The 22,735-nt window shown below is 37.4% G+C and overlaps 1 protein-coding gene across 1 annotated transcript in view; it reads right to left on the bottom strand.

Moving 5' to 3' along the window:
• LOC110463745 (fibrocystin-L-like) overlaps positions 1 to 9,391 on the bottom strand; it is a gene marked incomplete at its 3' end in the record, with an annotated part of 45,227 nt that extends 35,836 nt beyond the window's left edge. Inside the window, exons 1-3 of the mRNA XM_021518581.1 lie at positions 9,250 to 9,391; positions 3,152 to 3,248; positions 46 to 103 (exon numbers count right to left, since the gene is read on the bottom strand). Coding sequence (XP_021374256.1) covers positions 46 to 103; positions 3,152 to 3,241 — 148 coding nt within the window. The remainder of the gene's footprint in view (positions 1 to 45; positions 104 to 3,151; positions 3,249 to 9,249) is intronic.
• Between the last annotated feature and the right edge of the window lie 13,344 nt (positions 9,392 to 22,735).

Here is a 22,735-nt window from a genome sequence, read left to right as displayed (position 1 = left end):
TATAATAGAAATCAGTTTAAGTATACGTTTTTTCTGCATACATACCAGGTGGTCCAGACGAGGGGCTGATCTCGGTGATGGTTGGCGTATATGATGTGTATGGCTTAAACAAACATGTATATTTGCATGTATCAAGCACGGACAGTTGCTTTATTTTCATTTTTCATGGTTGGAACGGTGGCATAAACAGCATCAATGCAAAACTGTATATTTGTATTGGCAATATATTTTACTCTTCAGGTGGCGGATCGGCAAAAGAATACATCTGCTGTTACACACTGCATGTATCGTAGAAGTAGACTAATGAGGGAACCCCCTGCAGAATTGGGGACTTGCTAAAAAAGCGACCAAAATAAAGCTGCTGCACCCATTGCAATATTTGGGATCGTTATATAAATGTTGAGCGTTCGCCCAGGTGAGGAAGCAAATGGGTTCTGTTCCCAGGCCTGGACATACCAAAGTCCTTAAAAATGAAGTTGTTATTCCCTGTTTAACGTTCAGAATTAAGGGTTCACCCGTTTTCAGTATAATGTGACCGGGCGGAATGCTGTGCTGGGTACATTCGGCATGGTATTTCACTGATATAGCACTATAAAGTCGGCATTAGATCCGCGCTCTCACAAGGAGGCAAGCACACAACATACCCTGTCTCCTGCATACACACTTGCAAATACTACACACATGGAGGCATGTCCTTAAATGACCTTAGCTGTTAATAGGACGTTAAGGATGTACACCTCTGAGAAGTCAAAAAATTCCTGTATTAAACTTTTTTTCTTATATTGATTTTTGGAAAAAGGAGATAACGGCATAGTAGAAAATGCAAAAAAAAATATGTCCGTGTGTTCGTTTTTGTGCTATGATCGGTCAAAGATACCAATTTAACACAATAGGTGATTTTAGGTGAATTTTCGGGTTTTGACCATTCGCAGAACACATTCATACAATTTCTTCCAAGTGTGTTATCAGATATGTATGAATGTTTGTAGAATTGATTAAAATATTATTTTCATTTAAATTATGGAAGTAAAATTTCTTAATCTTATTCATTTTACTCAGAAATGCGATTTTAGTTACCCCTACCCCTTATTTTTAAATGAAAAAATGCATGTTTTCTCACCATTTTTGCAGATTAAACGCTTGATATAAAAAAAATCCTGTGTTTAACTTTTTTTAGTATTCAATTAATCAAAAGAAAATGTGTTTCTCTTTCTAAAACAGCCACAAAAATGGGGGGTCGGAGTGCTTCTTTTTTTGTCCCATTAAATATTTGTGTTATTTTTCACCTTTTTCGGGGTCAAAAATCAAAAGTGCTTCAGTTACCCTAATATGTAAAAAAATATATATATAACTTTCCACTTTTTGGCATATTATTTTAATCATATTGAACATTTTAAAGTTGTATAGCAAAATTGAACCTGCTACATTTAACAATGGTGACACAATGACAATTTAAGTGATCAATCTAGTGTCAAAAAAGTAAATTTTTGCCCTTAATACACTTTTTAATAATGGCCGCCAAATTGGTCATCTTTTTTAAATTCTTGTAAAACATGTTCTACACACAACAGACATCTAGTTGTTTGACATGTTTTTCAGATGTGTGTTTGCTATTAAACGTATCATAATTTGTTAAATATTACAAAAACCCGTTACACCAGATCAAAGCGAGACTTGAACGTGACTGAAACCTCAGAAGAGTACATCCTTAAACAAAAAGTTAAACCAAACCAAAAAAACCTAAAACAAAACATATCTAAAAATACTTCCAATAGGATTATTATATTGAAAATTGCATTGACTTTGTATAATGAACATCACCAACTTGAATGTATGACACAGTAGCCGTACACGCACGCAATAGTTTGTAAGAGCCATGGTTGATGTTAATCATCAATCTTATTACAAATCCATGTTCAGGTGCAACATCATCTCATCTACGTAAAGTAATATAACCTCCTAACTTCCTAACTCTGTTTTGGTCAGCACCAAACACGTCAGTCGTAGCTATCTCTATTTACCGGTTTGTGCTTATGTAGGCAGTTTTGTTTCTGTATCCAACATGCACGTAACCCCGTACACTAATATAAGCTGAGACATGGATTTATGTGCTTATACGTTGAACCCATTGTCTATACATGCGGGGTGACTGTCCGTTAGTTGATTACCCATTATCCAAGCCCTAATTGACTGACACGTGAACCGTTACACAATTTGGCCTGTATGTACTCCATAACTAATGCATACAAGCTCTCTGTGCCGCATTCGTTCCAAAACGTCAATATCATTTTAAGTTAGAGTTAATTAAATGCTATTCAATTATCATATTAACATGTTTGTTTAAGCCTGGTAGACCTTAGTTTGTCACAAAAGTTAATGCATTTGTATCGAATGGGTTGTAAATGAACATGTTTATTTCCGTTCATATCTAAGTCTATCCTATCATTAGAAGATCTAAAGGTAAACTCCCGATTCTGCATTATTCGTCTCTTACAACATGAAGTGCGTTATAGCAGGGCTATTATGAAATGACCCTTCATTTTACGCAGATTTTGTCTCAATTTAACCTTAGTTTTTTTCCTTTTCATGTACTATACATATTTAGTATGTTTCCTTCAAATCTGGCCATATTTATAGTGCGGGAAGTTGTTGACCAATAAGAATTCAGCAAATTTTTTTTATTGTGCGAATTATTTTTAGATGTAGTGAGGAAAATAACAACATTACAGCGCAAATGATTTTGCAATCGGAGCACCTTATGATAAGATTGTCTTTGATTACATTGCTTCGATGATCAGTACAAATGTACTCTTTTGTTTTGATCGGCCGTTTATAATCCAATACTAATTTTAATTATAATCTTTATTAGTGAAGAAAATAATTAAGGATGTAGTATAAAGATGATAAAATATTATCAATAATTGTTTTCCGGGTTTGTCGTTCAAATATCGTCTGCATGAAAATAACATCTCAAGCTAACCTGCGGTTGCCTCTTGATTTTATCCATGTGCACACGATGAGAAAATTGTGCTCTAGGAATACCGTGAAAACATAGTGAGGTAATCTATAAGTACGTACTAAACTGTGTAACAGTATAAAATCATACTATTTAACTCAAATGCTATGAATAAAGGTAGAAAAAACAACGTACTCGGTATCTACAGTTGCTATTTCCTGCGTGACATGTCGGAATAACTTCACCATCCACAGTAACCTTGATACTGAAGTAGTCACTTGGCATACCGGCCCTAAAATGAGACAAACGTGAAAATTTAATTATGTTTAAGCATACGGTGCCTTGGTGATATTGCTGTATGAAGCCAATTTTCAGTCATTATTGCAAATACAAAAGAGTGCGTTCATGTTTCTGCAGATCAATTTGAATAATTACTGTTGCATCACAGAAGAGGCCATTAAGGCAAATAAATGGTTAAAACATGTTAAAAGACGAAGTTAAAAGACAAATGTAAACTTGAAAAATCAAGAGTGGCTACATTTAGATACAGAGAAAGGTTTTTAGATCGAAAAAAAAAGAAATTTAAAACTTTTTTGTATAAAGCCTATTGAGCTTATTTTCGTAGTGTAATAGCGAAATAACGCGAAACTAACGCGTCATAACGCTAAACTTTCGCAAAATAACGCGAAAATTGTTATAAAAAGCGGTTTCACGTTTGCATAGTACTAGTTGAACCATGAATGAAGAAGAGTTTTAGGTATTCCTTGAGGATGTTTCATCCGAAGTAAAGACCCAAATGATGAGAGAAAAGTTAGATATTTGTTTTGCTTTTTATACAAGGATTTTTAGTTCCCTTTTTGATAAACAAAAATAACCTTTTGTGAATTAAGTACAGTTTAAATTAGAATCGGTCCGAAACCAATTTCATGCCATTTCGGCCACGAAGAAGCTTGAATCGCATACGTATAGTTGGATGAACGCAATCGTTTTGTTAATATAAGTTAAGATTGCTTGTTCATTGCAACTAGGTAAGCTAGGTAGCACTCGCCAGTTACCTCAATTCGAGTAAATAACGACCCGATTTTCACGATAAAATTACGTTTTTATCTGTTTTCGTCATTTTATAGCGAGGTTTTCAAGAAAAAAAGGCGAAATATGTATATATTTAAAAACAAGGAACTCTATTTTCGTTCCTATTACATACCAATACAATCTTCCTGGCTGATAAATGGTCAATTCAAGCTGTGTGATACAAATGTTTGTATCACACGGGTGTGTGATAACAACCGGACTACTTGTCAGGGGAATCCTCTTCTTCTGTTATTTTTTCTCTTAAATATTAATATTTTTTCAAGTATGGCATCTCGTTTCACTTGTTTTTCTATGCTGAACACAAAAATGTATAGCTTTATTTGGTTCTTTACAATTTTTATATCTTTGAATGAACAGGAAGCTGATAGGAAATCCAACATGCCATACGTAAGCAGGACCATCACTAACCTATTGCCATCTACGTAGTCGTTTCCGTTTCTGCCTTAAAACCACATTTGGATCTATAATTTTTAAAAGATGATACACCTTGTCGCGGAGAAAAGTAAAACCAGCCGAATTTGTTATGCATTCATCTATAACCATGAAGTTGCCCAGAATTCTGCAATTCATTAAGAATAAATACCGCAATACCACATACAACAGAATAATGTTTCCTTCTCGTTACACGTAATCGTTTCAATATTCCCTTGAATGTCGACCTGCTTCGTTGTGTGGTCTCTGCTGTTTTGTTGTTCATGTAATGTATAACTCTACTTCATAGGACTTTACAAAAATTAACCAAATAAACAAAATCTACTTTAAAGTTAATATTGTTGTTGGTTGAGTTTACGGCGCATTTAAGCTCACCTAATCGAAGGGCCCAATAGGGGTTATATAGAAATAAATGAATAAAATATTTTTTTAAAGTACGATTGCAGGGATTTTAAAAACATTTTTTTTAAAACATCCTAAAGCAAAGGGGACTCAATTTTGAATAAACGAATGGTGTGACCCCTGGAGGTAGAGGGATGGGGCCAAACAGGGGAATCTGAGTTTGGTTTGCTTTGGTTATATTTGCTTTAACGTGTTAATAACAGCTTAGGCCATTAACCTTTTCCTGCAGTACGATTTGAGGTTTTTCATTGAAATTGGTCCAACGCATCCCTTGGCAAACGGAGCTCAATTTTTGACAATACACTAGTCGAAGGAGGCGGCAAATGAGTAAACCCCCTGCAGAATTTAGGATTGCGTTTGTGCCCTCTACCGGGAGATCTCCGTGTTTCTCTCTACTTCTAATAAACTTTGGCTTTGCTGTTGAACGTTCGCCAAGGTGAGGAATGCAATGGGTTCGTTCCCCTTGCAGGGACATACCAAATTTATTAATATAGGATCTGTATCCCTCACCTTGATCATAAAGCAACCATGGGCAATTATTCTTATTACATAAATCCCTTCAAAAGTACAGAAAGAGAGTCCCGCCAATCGGCACCAAGAGGGGCCACACCATTTTTTTATACAAAATGTAGTCCTCTTTGCCCAAGGATGCTCCAGACCAAAGTTGAATAAAAACCCTCAAATGGTATATACAGAGGAAGATTGATTTTGAAAACTTAAATATCAAATTCCCCTTTGAGCCCCTCCCCACACCCACCGTTCATACATAATCAAGTCCCCTTTGCCCAAGGACTCGCCAGACCAAATTAGGATAAAATCCATTAATTTCTATGGTATGGGTAGGATTTGAAAGGTTTTACCTTTATTTCCCCTATTCGACCCACCTCTCTGACTCAAAGAGGGGGAGGGGGTGGCACATCCACTGTTGATTCCCCGTAGCCTAAGGATTCTCGAGAAGAAATTAGGATAAGAGTCCTTCCATCCCTACAGTAGCATTAGGATTTAAAAGGTGCTACTTCTATTGCCCCTCTTGGGCCCCGCTCCTTTGATCAAGGGGTCAAATCCACTGTTTATACAAAATTGAGTCCCCTTTGCCAAAGGATGATCCAGACCAAACAAGGATGAAATCCTTAGGCCCTATATATGGTAGAAGAAATAGAAAGGTTTAACCTCTATTTCCCCTTTTGGTCCCCGCTCCTCTACCCCCAGGGGGGCTAACCCCATCATTTATTCAAAATTGAGTCCCCTTTGCCCTATGATGTTCCAGACCAAATTAAGATAATTCCCTTAATCCCTATGGTAGGAGAGAAAAGGAAAGGTTTTACCTCTATTTCCCAATAGGGTGTCCAAAACAACCGTTTATGCAAAACAGTCCCCTTGGTCTAAGTATTCTCCAGAATAAATTCGGATAAAATCCCTGTTTTCTTACAGTAGAACAAGGATTTTAAAGGTGTTGTCTTTATTGCCCATATTTGGCCCCGCTCCTCTGATCCAGGAGATCATAACGACTGTGTATAGAAAAATGAGTTATCTTTGTTTGGTTTGGTTTAGTATTGTTTAACATCCTGTCAACAGCTATGGTCATTTAATGACCATAGCTGTTAATAGGACTTTAAACAACAGTAAACCAAACCATTCATACTTTTTTACCGGTAGCATATAAGAAAGTCATCCACGGAAAGAGAGCCCTCTATAGTTTGTTTGTTTGTTTGATTTTGTTTAACGTCCTATTAACTGCTAAGGTCATTTAAGGACGGCCTCCCCTGTGTGCAAGATGCATGCGTGAAGTGTATGTGTGTGTTTTTTGGGAGGCTGCGATATGTTCGTGTTTGTCTCCTTGTGATAGCGCGGAACTGATGCCGACTTTATAGTGCTACCTCACTGAAACATACTGCCGAAGACAACCAGCAGGACGCCCCACACGGTCACATTATAATGACAACGGGCGAACCAGTCGTCCCACTCCTAATTTGCTGAGCGTTAAGCAGGAGTAGAAACTACCATTGTTAAAGACTTTGGTATGTCTCGGCCAGGGGACATAACCCAAAGCCTTCCTCACAGGGGCGAAAGCTCAACAAATTGCCAAAAGTGAGGCATTGTCAAGGGAGACATTAGGAAGAAGACAGGTATTTAGAAAGGAGAGAAGAGATAAGGTCCCAAATTTAGTCGCCTCTAACGATCATGCAATTGGGGGCAGCAGGTACAATTCTTACGCCCTATCTGCAGGGTGCTTAGATGGAGACAACTTTTTGACAATATTATTTATTTTCGGACCAAAAAGTGTTACAGAAAGAATGCTTCCCTGCGGCCACACCCCCTTCCTGCTCATGGAGATCAGAAAGAGTCGTTCCGTTCCGAACTTGAAATACCCTGTCTGATAGAAAGCTTAAAATAGAATTGGGTAAATTACCTCTACATGGAATACCTGTTTCGTGCAGATCTTTCATGATTCCGTATTTTCACGTGGTGTCAAAAGAAAAACAGCAACTAGATGCTCCTTCTTTAGAAAAGCCTCCTGCATAAAGGTTTCAAGTCTAACCAAATATTCGTTAGTACCTCTTCTGGATAGAAAACCACTTTGAAGTTGTGATATGATGTTATTTGACTCCAAAAACCATCATTCGCTCGTAGCGTTTTACAAATATAAGTTGTAGGTGCTATTGGGCGATAGTTAGAAGGATCAGTGGTGTCCTTTCCTGGTTTAGGAAGAGGAATATTCATTGTATTTTTTTTTTCATGAATCAGGGACTTTGCCAGTTTTGTATATTTTATTAAAGATTCAGGTAGGTGTTTCAGGAAATGGTATATCGTCTGGCGTTGTTACAATACCTATTGCATGTATCGTATGAGGCGACTGATGAAGGAACCCCCTGCAGAATCGGGGATTTGCTTTGGTGTCCTCTATTTGGGGCAATAAAGCGATCATAATAAATCTGCAGCGCCAATTGCAATATTTTGGATCTTTATCTTTCTTTATTTTATTTTCTATCGCCTTGCTTTGCAACACCTCACTTTTGGCTTGAATGTTGAGCGTTCGCTCAGGTGAGGAAGGCAATGGTTAGGGAAATGGCAACAACTGGTTCACCCGTTGTCAGTACAATGTGACCGGGCGGAATGCTGTGCTGGTTGCCTTCGGCATAGTATTTCACTGAGATAGCACTATAAAGTCGGCATCAGATCCGCACTATCACAAGGAGGCAAGCAAACCAACATACCCCGTATCTTGCATACACACACGCAAGCACGCATACACTAAACACATTACCTTAGCTGTTAATGGGACGTTAAACAAAATTAAACCAAACCAAATGTTATACATACCAGTCGTCATAAAAACGCACTGAAAGCATATCTAGTTAACATCAACTTATACATCTTTATAAATAAAACTGTTCACTGCAATGTCTTATTTTTTTATTCTTCCATTTCTTAATATGTACTTGATGATCAAATGATGATTGTTTTATCTTTAATTTTAGTATTATTATCTTATCGCTCCAAATATCCAACATTTTACATACAGCAGTTGCATGTAACAAAGCAATGTTTGACGACGCTTTGCATCAATGTTTTTGGATGTATTTTTGTATAAATTATCTCATGTTGGCTAAATGAACCGACGATACCAAGCATTGTTGACGCACAAACCACTGACGAAAGGTGATATGAAAAGCTCACGAATTAGGGTTGAAAATACCTATTTAACAGACAGAACAGGTAGATTTTGTTATAATATGTTTAAGAGGAGACGGAATGTTGGTGTATCTGCATCCGTGCGATAGCATAAATATTATGCAGGTTCTATAATGATTTACTGAAATACCATGCCGAGGGCACCCAACATAGTATTCCACCCGGTAACATTGCAATGCTAACGAGTAAACCAGTTGTTTCGAATATGTTACTTCTCATCCCCAATCACATCCATCTTGTTAAAGAGGAGTTGCGCTTTCAAAAAGGTTTTTAAAAAATGAAGTTTCAAGGGTACCATAATCAGGAAAAGAAGTCGCGAATTCCTTTCTGCATGCACATATTGGTTTTAAACACTCTGTTTAACGCTAATGCATTATAAGGCATGCATGTGTGTAACGTATGCGTGTATGTGTGTATGTCTGCTGGAGACATTGGTAACGTATTCGTCTAGGGGCGATAGCGCGGATCTAAAGTCAAAATTGGAATTGATCACAAACATCGATGAAGTGTATAAAGTTTAGAAAATACCACGAATGTAGGTATATCCCACGTTTTGCGACATATTGTGCAACGGTATGTTTATCTTGGGTATAAAAATATTGCAACGCAAATGGAAAGTGTATAACAACAGATAAAGAAACATATTAAATATATATAACTACACATTTACTCACCTAGTAACGCAGATTACACGGGTTGTGGTTGTTTTTTCAAGGATGACATCACATGGAAACAGATAATGTGTAGTAAAAAAAACCACCTTGTTTCCTAGGTGTTCTGTTCCAGGGAAATGGTTAAACGAGTTCTTTGAGAATCCTGTTCCTTCGATGGTGATTTGTGTTCCTCCTCCCAAACTGCCCCAGTTCGGGTAAAAGCTAGATACATAGCCTGCAAACAGAAGATTGGATTTGAAAATGTCGTCATATCTATATCGGAATTGATCATGCTTTGCTTTAAGCATTCCGCCTGGTCACATTATGCTGACAACGAGAGAACCACTTATTATCATTACCCGTAATGCTGAACGTTAAGCAGGGAATAACAACTACCAATTTTAAGGACTCTGGTATGTCCCGAGAGGCTTTCGGAAAAATACCATTGCCTTCCTCACCTAGTTAAACACTCAACATAAAAGCCAAACGTGAAGTACTGCCAAGTAACGCGTTTGGAAATGAAAGAATGTAGAAGTAAAGAGAAAGATTAATATCCAAATTATTACAAAGGGAACAGCTGATTAATATTTGTCGCTTTAGAGTTCCTTAGAACACTCTGCCTTCATCACCTCAACATTAAAGCCAAAAGTAAGGTGTCTTTTTTAATGTCCTTAAGTACAGGGCACAAAATCGAATTTTAAATTATGGAGGGCTCCTTCGTTAGTCGATACATACAGTGGGTAAAAACAGGTGTATACTTATCTCGATCCCCGACCTGCAGAGGTGATTTTTGTGTCGCCTGCAACACCAGGCGACATATGGTTGCAGGCGACATATAGGTATAACTTCGGTTGCGTCCTCCGAGACAAGGTTTCCGTGCGACAACTTGAGTGTCCTGAGTTTGATTAACTCAAACTTTGTACAAATAGTGCATACCAATTAAGCTCGGACAAGTTTGTATTTCAGAAGTTTACGTGCATTTTGTTGTGGAGTTATGCCCCTTTTATTGCCAAATAGGGGCATTGTGTAGTAAATGCAAGTATTTTGTTTTAATCAATTCCTATAACATTGTGTACGGTTATGCTAGACGCAATAATGGTCAACATATAATACGGGTTTTTCTATCGAGTTTCAACTTTCCGCGTTTTGGCAAATTGCACCTGACTTAGCAACACTGTACTTCATTTTTGCCGTTATTTTCGCTTGTTTACGAGATTACTCAAACAATCGTTCTTCTATTTTTGTCAAACTTGTTCGGATGTTTCATTACCTGAATGCACTGGATGAGATCTGAAATCGTGATATTTAAATGCTATTCGGCAGTTTTGTCACATTTTCATTGCGGGGCTATGCTCCTTTCATAGCCAAATAAAGACATTGAGTAGTAAATACATGAACTGATTTATTTTTTAATCAATTCCTTTTAAATTTGGTATGGTAATGCTAAAAGTTATAATGTTAAACAAGTAATACGGGTTTTTCTGTCGAGTTTCAACTTTCAGCGTTTTGGCGTATCACACTTGACATAGCAACACTGTACTTAATTTTTGCCGTTAACTTTTCCTTGTTTACATAAAATATGTTTCCGTGCGATAACTTGATTTTTTTCGGTCGATCGAGCTAAGAATTTATACTGTGCTTTCTTACCAATAGTGCTTATTTGGGATTACTTTTCTGGTCCTAAGGTCAAGGTCAAAGCTACTATAAATAGAACGTCTATTTCCGTGCGATAACTCGAGTTCCTTTAAGTTGCTCGAGCTCGGTCTTCATTCAGTGCTTTCTTACCAATAAAGCTTACTTTGGATAACATTTCAGGTCTAACGGACAAAGGTCAAAGTCACCGTTACTATAAATAGACTAGAACAATGACAGGTCAGTAAGGGTCCCGTCTTGTGGCAATATATCCCCCATAATCATCAAGAATCAATCTGCCCATATAGATGAGTTTGACGTTTGACAATTGTATTTCTAAAAGAATCGCAAGGAAGCAAAATATACATGCTACATGTACTATGATGTGAGTCTTGCCGTCTTGTGCCTCCATATTTGCTGGGCTAACAGAAATGTAAATACCGGTGCTATACTCATTTGTTACATTTGTTTTATTTCCCCTTAAATACCCCCCCCCCCCCCCTCCATCAAGAGCCAGGGTCAAAGACAAGAGATCCACTTTGTCTTTGACCTTTTGACCCAAATGACCTTGACCTTTAACCCAGTGACCTGATCTTTTTTCAGTTGACTTGTTCTTTAATTCCGACCAACTTAACAAAATGTTCATCAGTAAATATTATAAAACTTGACATTGACCTTGAACCTTTGGACCCCGTAGCCAGGACCTTTGGTCAGTTGACTCTGTGTTAAGTTCTGAACAACTTTGCTTCATAATAACATAACAAAAATGTTTATCAGTAAAAAGATACAATAATTGACCTTGACATTGACCTAGTGACCTTGATCTTCAGTCAGTGACTTCTATTAAAATTCCGACCAACATTGCTTCATAATGTCATAACAAAATGTTCATCAGTGAAAAGATACAAAATTTGACTCAGTGACCTTGACCTTTGGTCAAATGACTCCTTGTTTAAACAACATTAAACATTAAATTCCAAACAACATTGCTTCAAAGTGTCATAACGAAATGTTCACCAGTGAAAATATACTAGATTTGACATTGACCTTTGACCCCTTGACCTTAAGTAAGTTGACTTTGTTAAATTCCGACCAACTTTGCTTCATAATGTCATAACAAAATGTTCCTAATTGACAAGATACATAATTTGACATTGATTTTTGACCCAGTTACATTGACCTCGAGTCAAATGACTCCTTGTTTAATTGTGATCAACTTTGCTTCATCATGTCATATCAAAATGTTCATCAGTGAAAAGATGCTAAATTTGACCTTGACCTTTGAACCTAATGACCTTGGACCTGTACTTTTTACCTCAGTGTGTATCTTCGTTTAATTCCGACCAACTTTGCTTCATGTCATAAAATGGTCATTCGTGAAAAGCTACAAAATTTGACCTTAACCTTTGACCCAGTTATCTTTATATCTGACCCGATAACCTTGACCTTTGATCAGTTGACTCCTTGTTTAATCCTGATCAACTTTGCTTCGTCATGTCATAACAAAATGTTAAGTAGTTAAAATAATCAAAATCTGACCTTGACCTTTGATCCGATGACTTCTTGTTGTATTGTGACCAACTTTGCTTCATAATGCCAGTTAAAATTACCAAGCAGAACTAGGATGTCTATGTTCTAACTACTAAAGGACATTATTGATCTTGAAACGGTAGAATGCCACTCTGCCTGGTCACACTTACTGAGAACTGAATAAGCAATCTCTACCGCCACCCATTCAAAGCTGCACGTCAAGTAGATAGAAAATAGTACAAACTTTGAGGACTGCAGTTTGTCTCCAGATTGATTATTTTGCTCTTGACCGTCATATGTGATAACGGTAGGATGCATATATCACAATGTTGTATATAAATATTTGTATATAAATATACCTCACAACATCATATGGAAATCATTTTGTCATTCGAATCTTTTTAACATGAAAATATTTCACTTCTCCATAGATAGACTCATTATTAAATTAAATTCGCGTTCATAATACTATGACTGAGTCACACAAATAATCTGGAACTTAAACGTGATAATGACGACATCTCAAAATACAGACATGCCTAAGTAAGTACAGGTTGGCGTACCTCGACACGGTAGCATAACTCTAGCCAGTCACACTTTACACACTTTACGCACAACGGATGAATCGGTCTAGTCACACAAAATGAACGTCAAACAAATAGCAGTTGTAACTATCGGTATGCCTAATTTGTCTTATTCAGGGGGAAAGAACTAGTAATTCAATGTTCAGGTGAATACTCGACAAAAATGACAAAAACAACGCATCACCAAGCGGTGCGTTAGTGAACCAATACAAACGTAAGATATCATACGTCCATTGTACACGACAATACAATAACTTGGATATGTACATATAGTAAAAACAGTGCTGTTATTTTGACTAACAATTAAGCAAAATGACGTGACTTGTTTACTTACTTGACGCTTTTGCGAAATGAAGAAGTAGAAATGACACAATCAGCAGGACTAAGTGTTCCTTCATAGTCAACGGTGGTTTCATGCTTTATTACAGTAGTAAAGCCATCCCTGACGATACTTTGTTATAGACAGGTGTTGTACTTAACCGTTATCATATAATCTGCTGGTAGGCAAAGAGACCGATGACGCAATTCGTTGACACCTATAATTAAACTTCCGGGTTACTGATCAAGACTTTGAATGTTTGCTAATACTTTACAAATTTGAAAATCACTTGAACTGCGTACTTTGTATTTACATACAATCTCGAAATTACCAAAACGGTATCGGCACTTATCTTTTATCTTAAGAGCATTTACTGAGCTATCATCTTTTACTCAGCTATCATAGTTTGTATGTTATGTGAAAAAATAGATATATACTAGATGATGTTTTGGAATATCAATATATCTCTACATCTATGCATTTTTATCATACATAAATTGTCATTTAATGATAATAATTAATTATTCGAGGTTCTTATATACCACATTATCACAACCTAGTTCGTCGGTCGTTTCAAAGCGGTTAACAAATTATTATCCGTGGTAACAGGGCCTTTGCAACCAGCCATATCTATCTCAACTTCCTTCGGAGCATACAGCCATTTCGGCACTAACAGCCAGCATTCAAACAGTTCTAGCACTGCCAAACCACGTACTCATTTACAGCTAAGTAGACTTGAACAAGCGGAGTAAAGCTAATTGTTCAAAGATACAACCCAGTGCCGTGAACCCGCAACCCTTCGGTTTCGGGCACGACGTCCTACCATTAGACTTCGGTGCCTCCTTGTGCGTTTTGTATTTGTCTCTTTGTGGTAGTGCGGATTTTATACCGACTTACTGGTGCTATCATACTGAAATAAAATAACGAAGGGACCGATCGCAGCATTCCACCCGGTCACATTATACTGACAACGGGTGAACCAGTTGTTGTCATTACCTCAAATGCTGAACGTAGAGCAGGGAATATCAAATCCCTTTTTAAGGACTTAGGTATGTCCCGGCCTGGGGACAAAACCCATTGCCTTCCTCACCTGGACGAACGCTAAACATTAAGGCCAAAACTGAAGGGTTGCCAAGTTAGGCGCTTTGAAGTAAAAGGTAGTTAGAAGTAGCAAATCTCAAGTATTGCAATAGGTGCAGCTGATTTATTTTGGTCGCTTTTGTGTTTCCAAATAGAGGACACCATCGCAAATCCCCAATTCTGCTGGGTTTTCCCTCATTTGTCGCCTGCTACGATACATGCAGTGGGTAGCAGCAGGTGTATTCTTTTCTGATCCCAACCTGCAGGAGTGGTGTGTGCACGATATGCGCATGATAAAAATGTGGACGATTATTGCTTGCGCACATTTGTTCGGACGATTGTCGGACATTGTGTGATGACGATCGTATTTAGCGTAAATTGATAAATGACTTAACAATATATACGGCTTTGTGTTTAAACATATAAACTTGATTATTTGAATTATTTTCTTTATTCTAGTTACACATATATATAAGAACAACGCACCAATTTCATATGTAGATTATCCTTTGTCCTTTATTTGTTATGTTTAATTTTGAGACTGTTCGGATAAAGAAAATGGCCAACCGACAATTATTTTGGATTTTGACAGCGAATGTATGTTGTAAACTATTTCTTATAAAGGTCTAAAGAGGGATCTTTTTTCTCAAATTTGATATGTAAGTGACCCTTTTTTTGTAGTTGTGCATGTTAACTTTTAGAGACTGATCGGGGAAACAAAATGGCTGGCTTGAGGCCATCTTTGATTTTGTAGGGTGAATGTTATCGCCTTTTCTCGGGAGGTACTTTAGAGATCTTTCGCAAGTTCCATATGTAGGTTCCCCTTGGTCTGCAGTTATGCGTGTTTTGTGATCACAAAAACAAGATGGTCGCCAGAATCACTTGCAATGATCGGATCAATTTCTTTGAAAGAAGGTACTCACTTTGAAGGTTGTCCTATACACAGCAGTATGAAGTTTATAACAAAAGTTACCTCAGTGTGTATAAACTGTTCACACGACTCGATCAAACTTTGGACAAAATTGTCTCGCCTTTATACTTTCAATGTCATTATATAAGGGCCGTTAAACACTGCACTGAACACGTTCTACACGGAGAAGAAAACTCACAATTGAATATTATTTACCTAGCAAAGTAGGCTACGATAGGGTTGGAAATAGATCATTCAAAGTCATGAATACCTCTTAGTTTTATTAAATAGCACTTTATTCAGAACAAACATTACCTTTCGAGTATGTTTAAAGTGAATCAGAGGGATCACTACGATCAGATTTATAATTCTAAAGATATAAAGAGTTATGAAGACACAGTGTATGTTTGGTTTTGGTTTGGTTTAGTATTGTTTAACATCCTATTAATAGCTATGGTAATTTAAGGACGACCTGTAGTGACCACCATCAAAGGTGAAAAGTACCCCCAAAACAATAATATAAATAAAAATAGTGATAGTGATGCAATTCATCAGAAGACATAAGGATACATAGATTTATTCTTACAAAATTAGAAATTTACAATCCTTTCACAGTCAGTTCTAAAATAAAAAAATATATTAAATATAAAAACACAATTTACATGTTGCGACGTTAAGATTCCGATTGTTTTTTTTTAAACTTTATTTCTTCGCTTGGGATTGCCAGTGTTCATCTAATTTATATTTAAATTGTTTAAGTGTGCTTCAGTTCACAACATTTGCACATATTGACAAGTTCGCATACGTTACAAAAATAAAGAGCCCCGTCCTTGAATTACCTGAGTTGTGTATAGGACATTAAACATAACACAAAACCAATCAAAATGGGGAGTCATTTTGTTGTGTGTGGAAACCAGTTGTTGAACAAATACTAAGTAAATATTTCAAAACGACATTTGTGTTTGACCTCGATAAATAATGTTTGATTACTATTTAATAGTGTCTGTTTATTTACTGTTAATATTTGCTGAACACACACATCCACATTAGTTTTCGACATGTCGAGATGTCATTTTATTCCACTATAAACAGATATATATATACCAAGCACAAGCGCACTACATCATCTGTCACATCTTTATTAAAAGAATTAAGGGGCCGAGAACATTAAATGTTGACTCATAACCCCAAAACATTAAAATCAATACTACGTATGTCTTCAACCGCTTACTTTATTATACTCGTATAATTAAATGTCTTAATTAAATGAAATAATCGACAAAACAAGAAAAAAATAATTCCTCCAGGTATGTTTGCCATAATGTTGCATGTGCAGATTTAGGAAGAGACTTTGCAAGTGCAAGGTTATTTGCAAGGAAACAAATCGCATAGAATTACCCAGTTTACCTTCACAAAATAATCTCACATAGATTTTATGACGCTACTGCGAACAGCAACACAATAATAGTACAATAGCAAATATAATACATTTCATTCCTTCGCCATGTCACACATGCAGGTCAGTGATTGAGACAAAGTTCCCCACTGCACATGTGGCCAGAAGTGATAACGCCCTAAACAATTGGGGATTACCTTCTGTGTCCATAACTGTGGGACACAGAAGAGAACGAATAGCACTAGGCTACATTTCCCCCCTTTTCCAATTTCTTTTCGCACCATTTAAATTCAATATTCTGTCGAATGCTTTTGACAAAACACAATATGTTAACCCTTATATCCAACCAACCAACCTCATAAATGAAGAGGTAGTGAACTTTTAAATGATATTTCTGTTACATGTAATAAAGCCGCTTATCATCATATACTACCTGTCTGTCAATGGACAAGTTGATTTGTTTTATTTGGCAAAGAAATATTGGAGGCATGGAGATCTGGGGTGAGAAAGCGTGACGGGTGAGAAACTGTGTCACCCGTGCCTATCGGATTAGCACGTTTATTCAGCCGGGTGAGCAATTGTGTTGCAATGCGCACAATGAATTCAGTAAAACTACGATTTCATATGATACATTGTATAAGACAATGTATTTATGTAAAGGATATATTCCAATTAGTTAGTATTAATGTTATTACATAGTATTACCTCTAAATGTCAAAGTAAACTGTGGTTGACTCCCGGACATGCGATATTACTAGGTAATGAAAAGGAAGATCGCGCCGCCAAAGCGGCTTCTTTGATACCACCTGTTGATTTTAAACTTCATTTTACAGATTTTAAACATTAAATCACAAATTGTTTATGGCAACAGCGATCAAATAATTGGAATCAATGTTTAGACAACAAATTACGCTCTTTTAAATCAAAGTTCGGTGAATAGTTTCTCGTCTGGGATGAGTCATTCATTCATTTATTGGAAAAGCTTCAATGCATAGCATGTCACGAACCATTACCAGCAAAAAAAATGTTTTCAGATTGAACATAGTTAGCCAACATGCACAAAAAATGATAATATATCATCGATATTTCTAGTTTTTCTAAGATACATATACAATTTACTTCAAAACTGTTGGTCTGTACAAACATACATTGTATATGACAAAGCAGTCACTTTTCAAGTTGACGTTTTATTTTGACTTTTCAATTGTTTTTTGTCATACTGAACGGCCAAGTAGATTAAATCTGGTCTGGAGTATCCTTAGGCCAAGGGGACTCAATTTTGTATGAACGGTGGGTGTGGCCCCCCTGGGGGCAGATGGGCGTGGCCCAATATGGGAAATATAGCAAATTCTTTAAAATCCGTCTTCTTCTGTAGGAATGGAAGGATTTGTTCCATATTTTGTCTGAAGCACCTTTGGGTGAAGGGGAACCAATGTTGTATAAACCGTGGTTCTGGCCCGCCAGGGGCCTGAGGGGTTGGGCCCAATAGGGGAAACATAGCAAATTATTCTTTAAAATCCCTCTTCTTCTGTAGGAATGAACGGATTTATTCCATATTTGGATTGGAGCATCCTTGGGTAAAGGGGAACCAATTTTGTATAAACAGTGGGTGTGGCACCCCTGGGGGCTGAGAGGTGGGGCCCAATAGGGGAAATATAGCAAATTCTTTAATATCCTTTTTCTTCTGTAGGAATGAATGAATTTGGTTCATATTTGGTGTGGAGCATCCTTTGGTGAAAGGGAACTAATTTTGTATAAACGGTGGGTGTGCCTCCCCTCTGGGACCTGAGGGGCGGGGCCCAATAGGGGAAATAGAAGTATACCTTTATAATCCTTCTTCTACCATATGGGTTAAGGGATTTTATCCTAATTTAGTCTTTAGCATCCTTGGACAAAAGGGACTCAATTTCGTATAAACATCAGGTGTGGCCCCCCTGGGGGCAGAAAGGAGGGGTCCAATAGGGGAAACATAGCAAATTCTTCAAATACCTTCTTCTTCTGTACGAATGACAGGCTTTTGTCCAAATTTAGTATGAAGCATCATTGGGTGAAGGTGAACTAATTTTGTATAAACGGCGTGAGTAAACCCCCTGGAGGCAGATAGTCGGGGCCCAATAACAGAAATAGAGGTAAAACCTTTAAAATCCTTCTTCGACCATCGGGATTAAGAGATTTTGTCCATATTTAGTCTGGAGCATCTTTGGACCAATGGGTCTCAATTTTGGATAATTGGTGGGTATGACCCCCCTAGGGGCATAGGGGTGGGGCTTTGTTTGAGGTTTGTTGTCGTTATATCTCAAGTACTGGATGGATCTTTCTGAAATTTCATATGTACTTACAGCACCTACCATGGAGTGCTATATCTTTACTTCATACCAATTATTTTAAACATATTCATGTGAGCGATACAGGCCCTCTGTGCCTCTTGTTTGTTGATTGCAGTTAAGAATCTAATAATAATAACAAAAGGCCCAAAGGGCCTGTATCGTTTTGTTTGTTTTTATAGTCTTGGGGTGTGGATCTCAGCGGTTTCAAAGTTATGACACAGGGATTAAGGCTGCAATGGTAGAGCAGACACTTGGTCAATTCTAATATCATGACTGCATTCGTCTCTTTATGCCCAACAATTGTATATATAGTTTTGGGGTGGGGGATCCCACCGTTTGTTCAATTTTGAATCCCTGCCTCCCATGAATGCTTCTGACCAAATAGGATCGATATCCATAGCATAATTCTACAGAAGTCGTTTATAGCAATATAGCCAAATTGCCGCTTTTGGCCCAGCCCCTCAGCCCCCTGGGGGGTCAGCCCAACCATTTGTACAATTTTGAATCTCCACTACCGTGGGATGCTTCCAGTCAAATATGGTTGATACCCATCTCTTAGTTCCAGAGAAGAAGTTGCTTAAATCAATATAGCCAAATTGCCTCCTTTTGGCCCCGCCCCTCAGGCCCCTGGAGGGCCAGACCCACGGTGTATAGAAAATTGGTTCCCATTCACCAAAGGATGCTTCAAACCAAATATGAAACAAATCCTTTCATTCCTACAGAAGAAGAATTTTAAAGAATTTGCTATATTTCCACTATTCGTCCCCGCCCCTCAGGCCCGAGGGGCNTGTTTAACGTCCTATTAACAGCTAAGGTCATTTAAGGACGGCCTCCCCTGTGTGCAAGATGCATGCGTGTAGTGTATGTGTGTGTATTTTGGGAGGCTGCGATATGTTCGTGTTTGTCTCCTTCCACTATTCGGCCCCGCCCCTCAGGCCCCAGGGGCCCAGACCCACGGTTTATACAAAATTGGTTCCCCTTCACCCAAGGATGATTCAGACCAAATATGGAACATTCCTTTCATTCCTACAGAAGAAGATGATTTTTTAAGAATTTGCTATGTTTCCCATATTGAACCCCACCCCTCAGGCACCAAGGGGAGCCAGGCCCACGGTTTTTACAAAATTGGTTCCCCTTCACCCAAGGATGCTTCAGAACAAATATGGAACAGATCCTTTCATTCCTACAGAAGAAGAAGGATCTTAAAGAATTTACTATGATGTGTTCCCTACTGGNCCCCCCCTTGAGCCCCACTCCTTCTGGTGTAAAATAAGCATGTACATAAAATAGTTGAAGGTTTTACTGTTTTATTTAAATAGCTAAACTTACGTTGAACAAAACAATATTCTGTATCATACGATATGCTTTACAAGACATCAATTCCATCAATTCCATCAATTCCAATTCACTACACGTGCTTAAATGCCCTTAGCTGTAATTCGACGTAATATAACGTATTCAAACTTTGTTTACTGAGAGCTGTTTGTGTAGGTTTGANTCAATCGGCCCGGCAGAACTTGACTTTAAGTTTGAAATGTAAAATGTTAACGGACGACGGACGACGACGGACGAAAACGGATAGCAAGAGGTCACTTGAGCTAAAGCTCAGGTGACCTAAAAAGAAATTAGATATAACAACACATTTTACATGTTGTGACGTTTAGATTCCGATTGGGTTTTTTAAACTTTATTTTTTTCGCTTGGGATTGCCAGTGTTCATCTAATGTATATTCAAATTGTTTAAGTGAGCTTCAGTTCACAACATTTGTACATATTGACAAGTTCGCATACGTTACAAAAATAAAGAGCCCCGTCCTTGAATTAACTGAATGTGTATAGGACATTAAACATAGCACAAAACCAATCAAAATGGGGCGTCATTTTGTTGTGTTTAAGTAAATATTTCAAAACGACATTTGTGTTTGACCTCGATAGATAATGTTTGATTACTTATTTAATAGTGTCTGTTTATTTACTGTTAATGTTTGCTGAACACACACATCCACATTACTTTTCGACATGTCGAGATGTCATTTTATTCCACCATTAACAGATATATATGTACCAAGCACAAGCACACTACATCATCCGTCACATCTTAATTTAAAGAATTAAGGGGCCGAGAACATTAAATGTTGACTGTCATAACCCCAAAATAATAAAATTAATACTACGTATGTCTTCAACCGCTTACTTCATTATACTCGTATACTTGAATGTCTTAATTAAATGAAATAATCGACAAAACAAGAAAAAAATACTTTTTCCTCCAGGTATGTTTGCCATAATGCTGCATGTGCAGATTTAGGAAGAGACTTTGCATGTGCAACGTTATTAGAAACGAAACAAATGGCATAGAATTACCCAGTATACCTTCACAAAATTATCTCACATAGATTTTATGACGCTGCTGCGAACAGCAACACACATGCACATGTGGCTAGAGGTGTTAACGCCCTAAACAATTGGGGATTACCTTCTGTGTCCATAACTTTGGGACACAGAAGAGAACGAATAGCACTAGGCTACATTTCCCCCTTTTCCAATTTCTTTTCGCACCATTTAAATGCAATATTCTGTCGAATGCTTTTGACAAAACACAATATGTAAAACCCTTATATCCAACCAACCTTATACATGGAGAGATAGTGAACTTTTAAATGATATTTCTGTTACATGTATTAAATCCGCTTATCATCATATACTTCCTGTCTGTCAATGGAAAAGTTGATTTGTTGTATTTGCCATAGAAAGATTGGAGGCATGGAGATTTGGGGTGAGAAAGCTTGACGGGTGAGAAACTGTGTCACCCGTGCCTATCGGATTAGCACGTTTATTCAGCCGGGTGAGCAATTGTGTTGCAATGCGCACAATGAATTCAGTAAAACTACGATTTCATATGATACATTGTATAAGACAATGTATTTATGTATAGGATATATTCCAATTAGTTAATATTTATGTTATTACATAGTATCACCTCTAAATGTCCAAGTAAACTGTGGTTGACTCCCGGACGTGCGATATTACTAGGTAATGAAAAGGAAGATTGCGCCGCCAAAGCGTGATACTACCAGTTGATTTTAAACTTCATTTTACAGATTTTAAACATTAAATCACAAATTGTTTATGGCAACAGCGATCAAATAATTGGAATCAATGTTTAGACAACAAATTACGCTCTTTTAAATCAAAGTTCGGTGAATAGTTTCTCGTCTGGGATGAGTCATTCATTCATTTATTGGAAAAGCTTCAATGCATAGCATGTCACGAACCATTACCAGCAAAAAAAATGTTTTCAGATTGAACATAGTTAGCCAACATGCACAAAAAATGATAATATATCATCGATATTTCTAGTTTTTCTAAGATACATATACAATTTACTTCAAAACTGTTGGTCTGTACAAACATACATTGTATATGACAAAGCAGTCACTTTTCAAGTTGACGTTTTATTTTGACTTTTCAATTGTTTTTTGTCATGTCCTTTGACATGTTTTATCTTATTTTTATCGTCGGCCCGAATGATCTATTTTTAGCTCACCTGGTCTGAAGGACCATGGTGAGCTTATGCCATACCGCAGCGTCCGTTGTCCGTCCGTCGTCCGTCCGTCAACTTTTCCTTTAAAACACTACTAGTCCTGAACGGCCAATTAGATTAAATCTGGTCTGGAGTATCCTTAGGCCAAGGGGACTCAATTTTGTAATAACGGTGGGTGTGGCCCC

Source organism: Mizuhopecten yessoensis, unplaced genomic scaffold (assembly GCF_002113885.1).
Source record: "Mizuhopecten yessoensis strain PY_sf001 unplaced genomic scaffold, ASM211388v2 scaffold10923, whole genome shotgun sequence".
Taxonomy (NCBI): Eukaryota; Metazoa; Mollusca; class Bivalvia; order Pectinida; family Pectinidae; genus Mizuhopecten; species Mizuhopecten yessoensis.
Note: the sequence above shows the minus strand (reverse complement) of the source record. Positions and strands in the feature narration are given on the sequence as shown.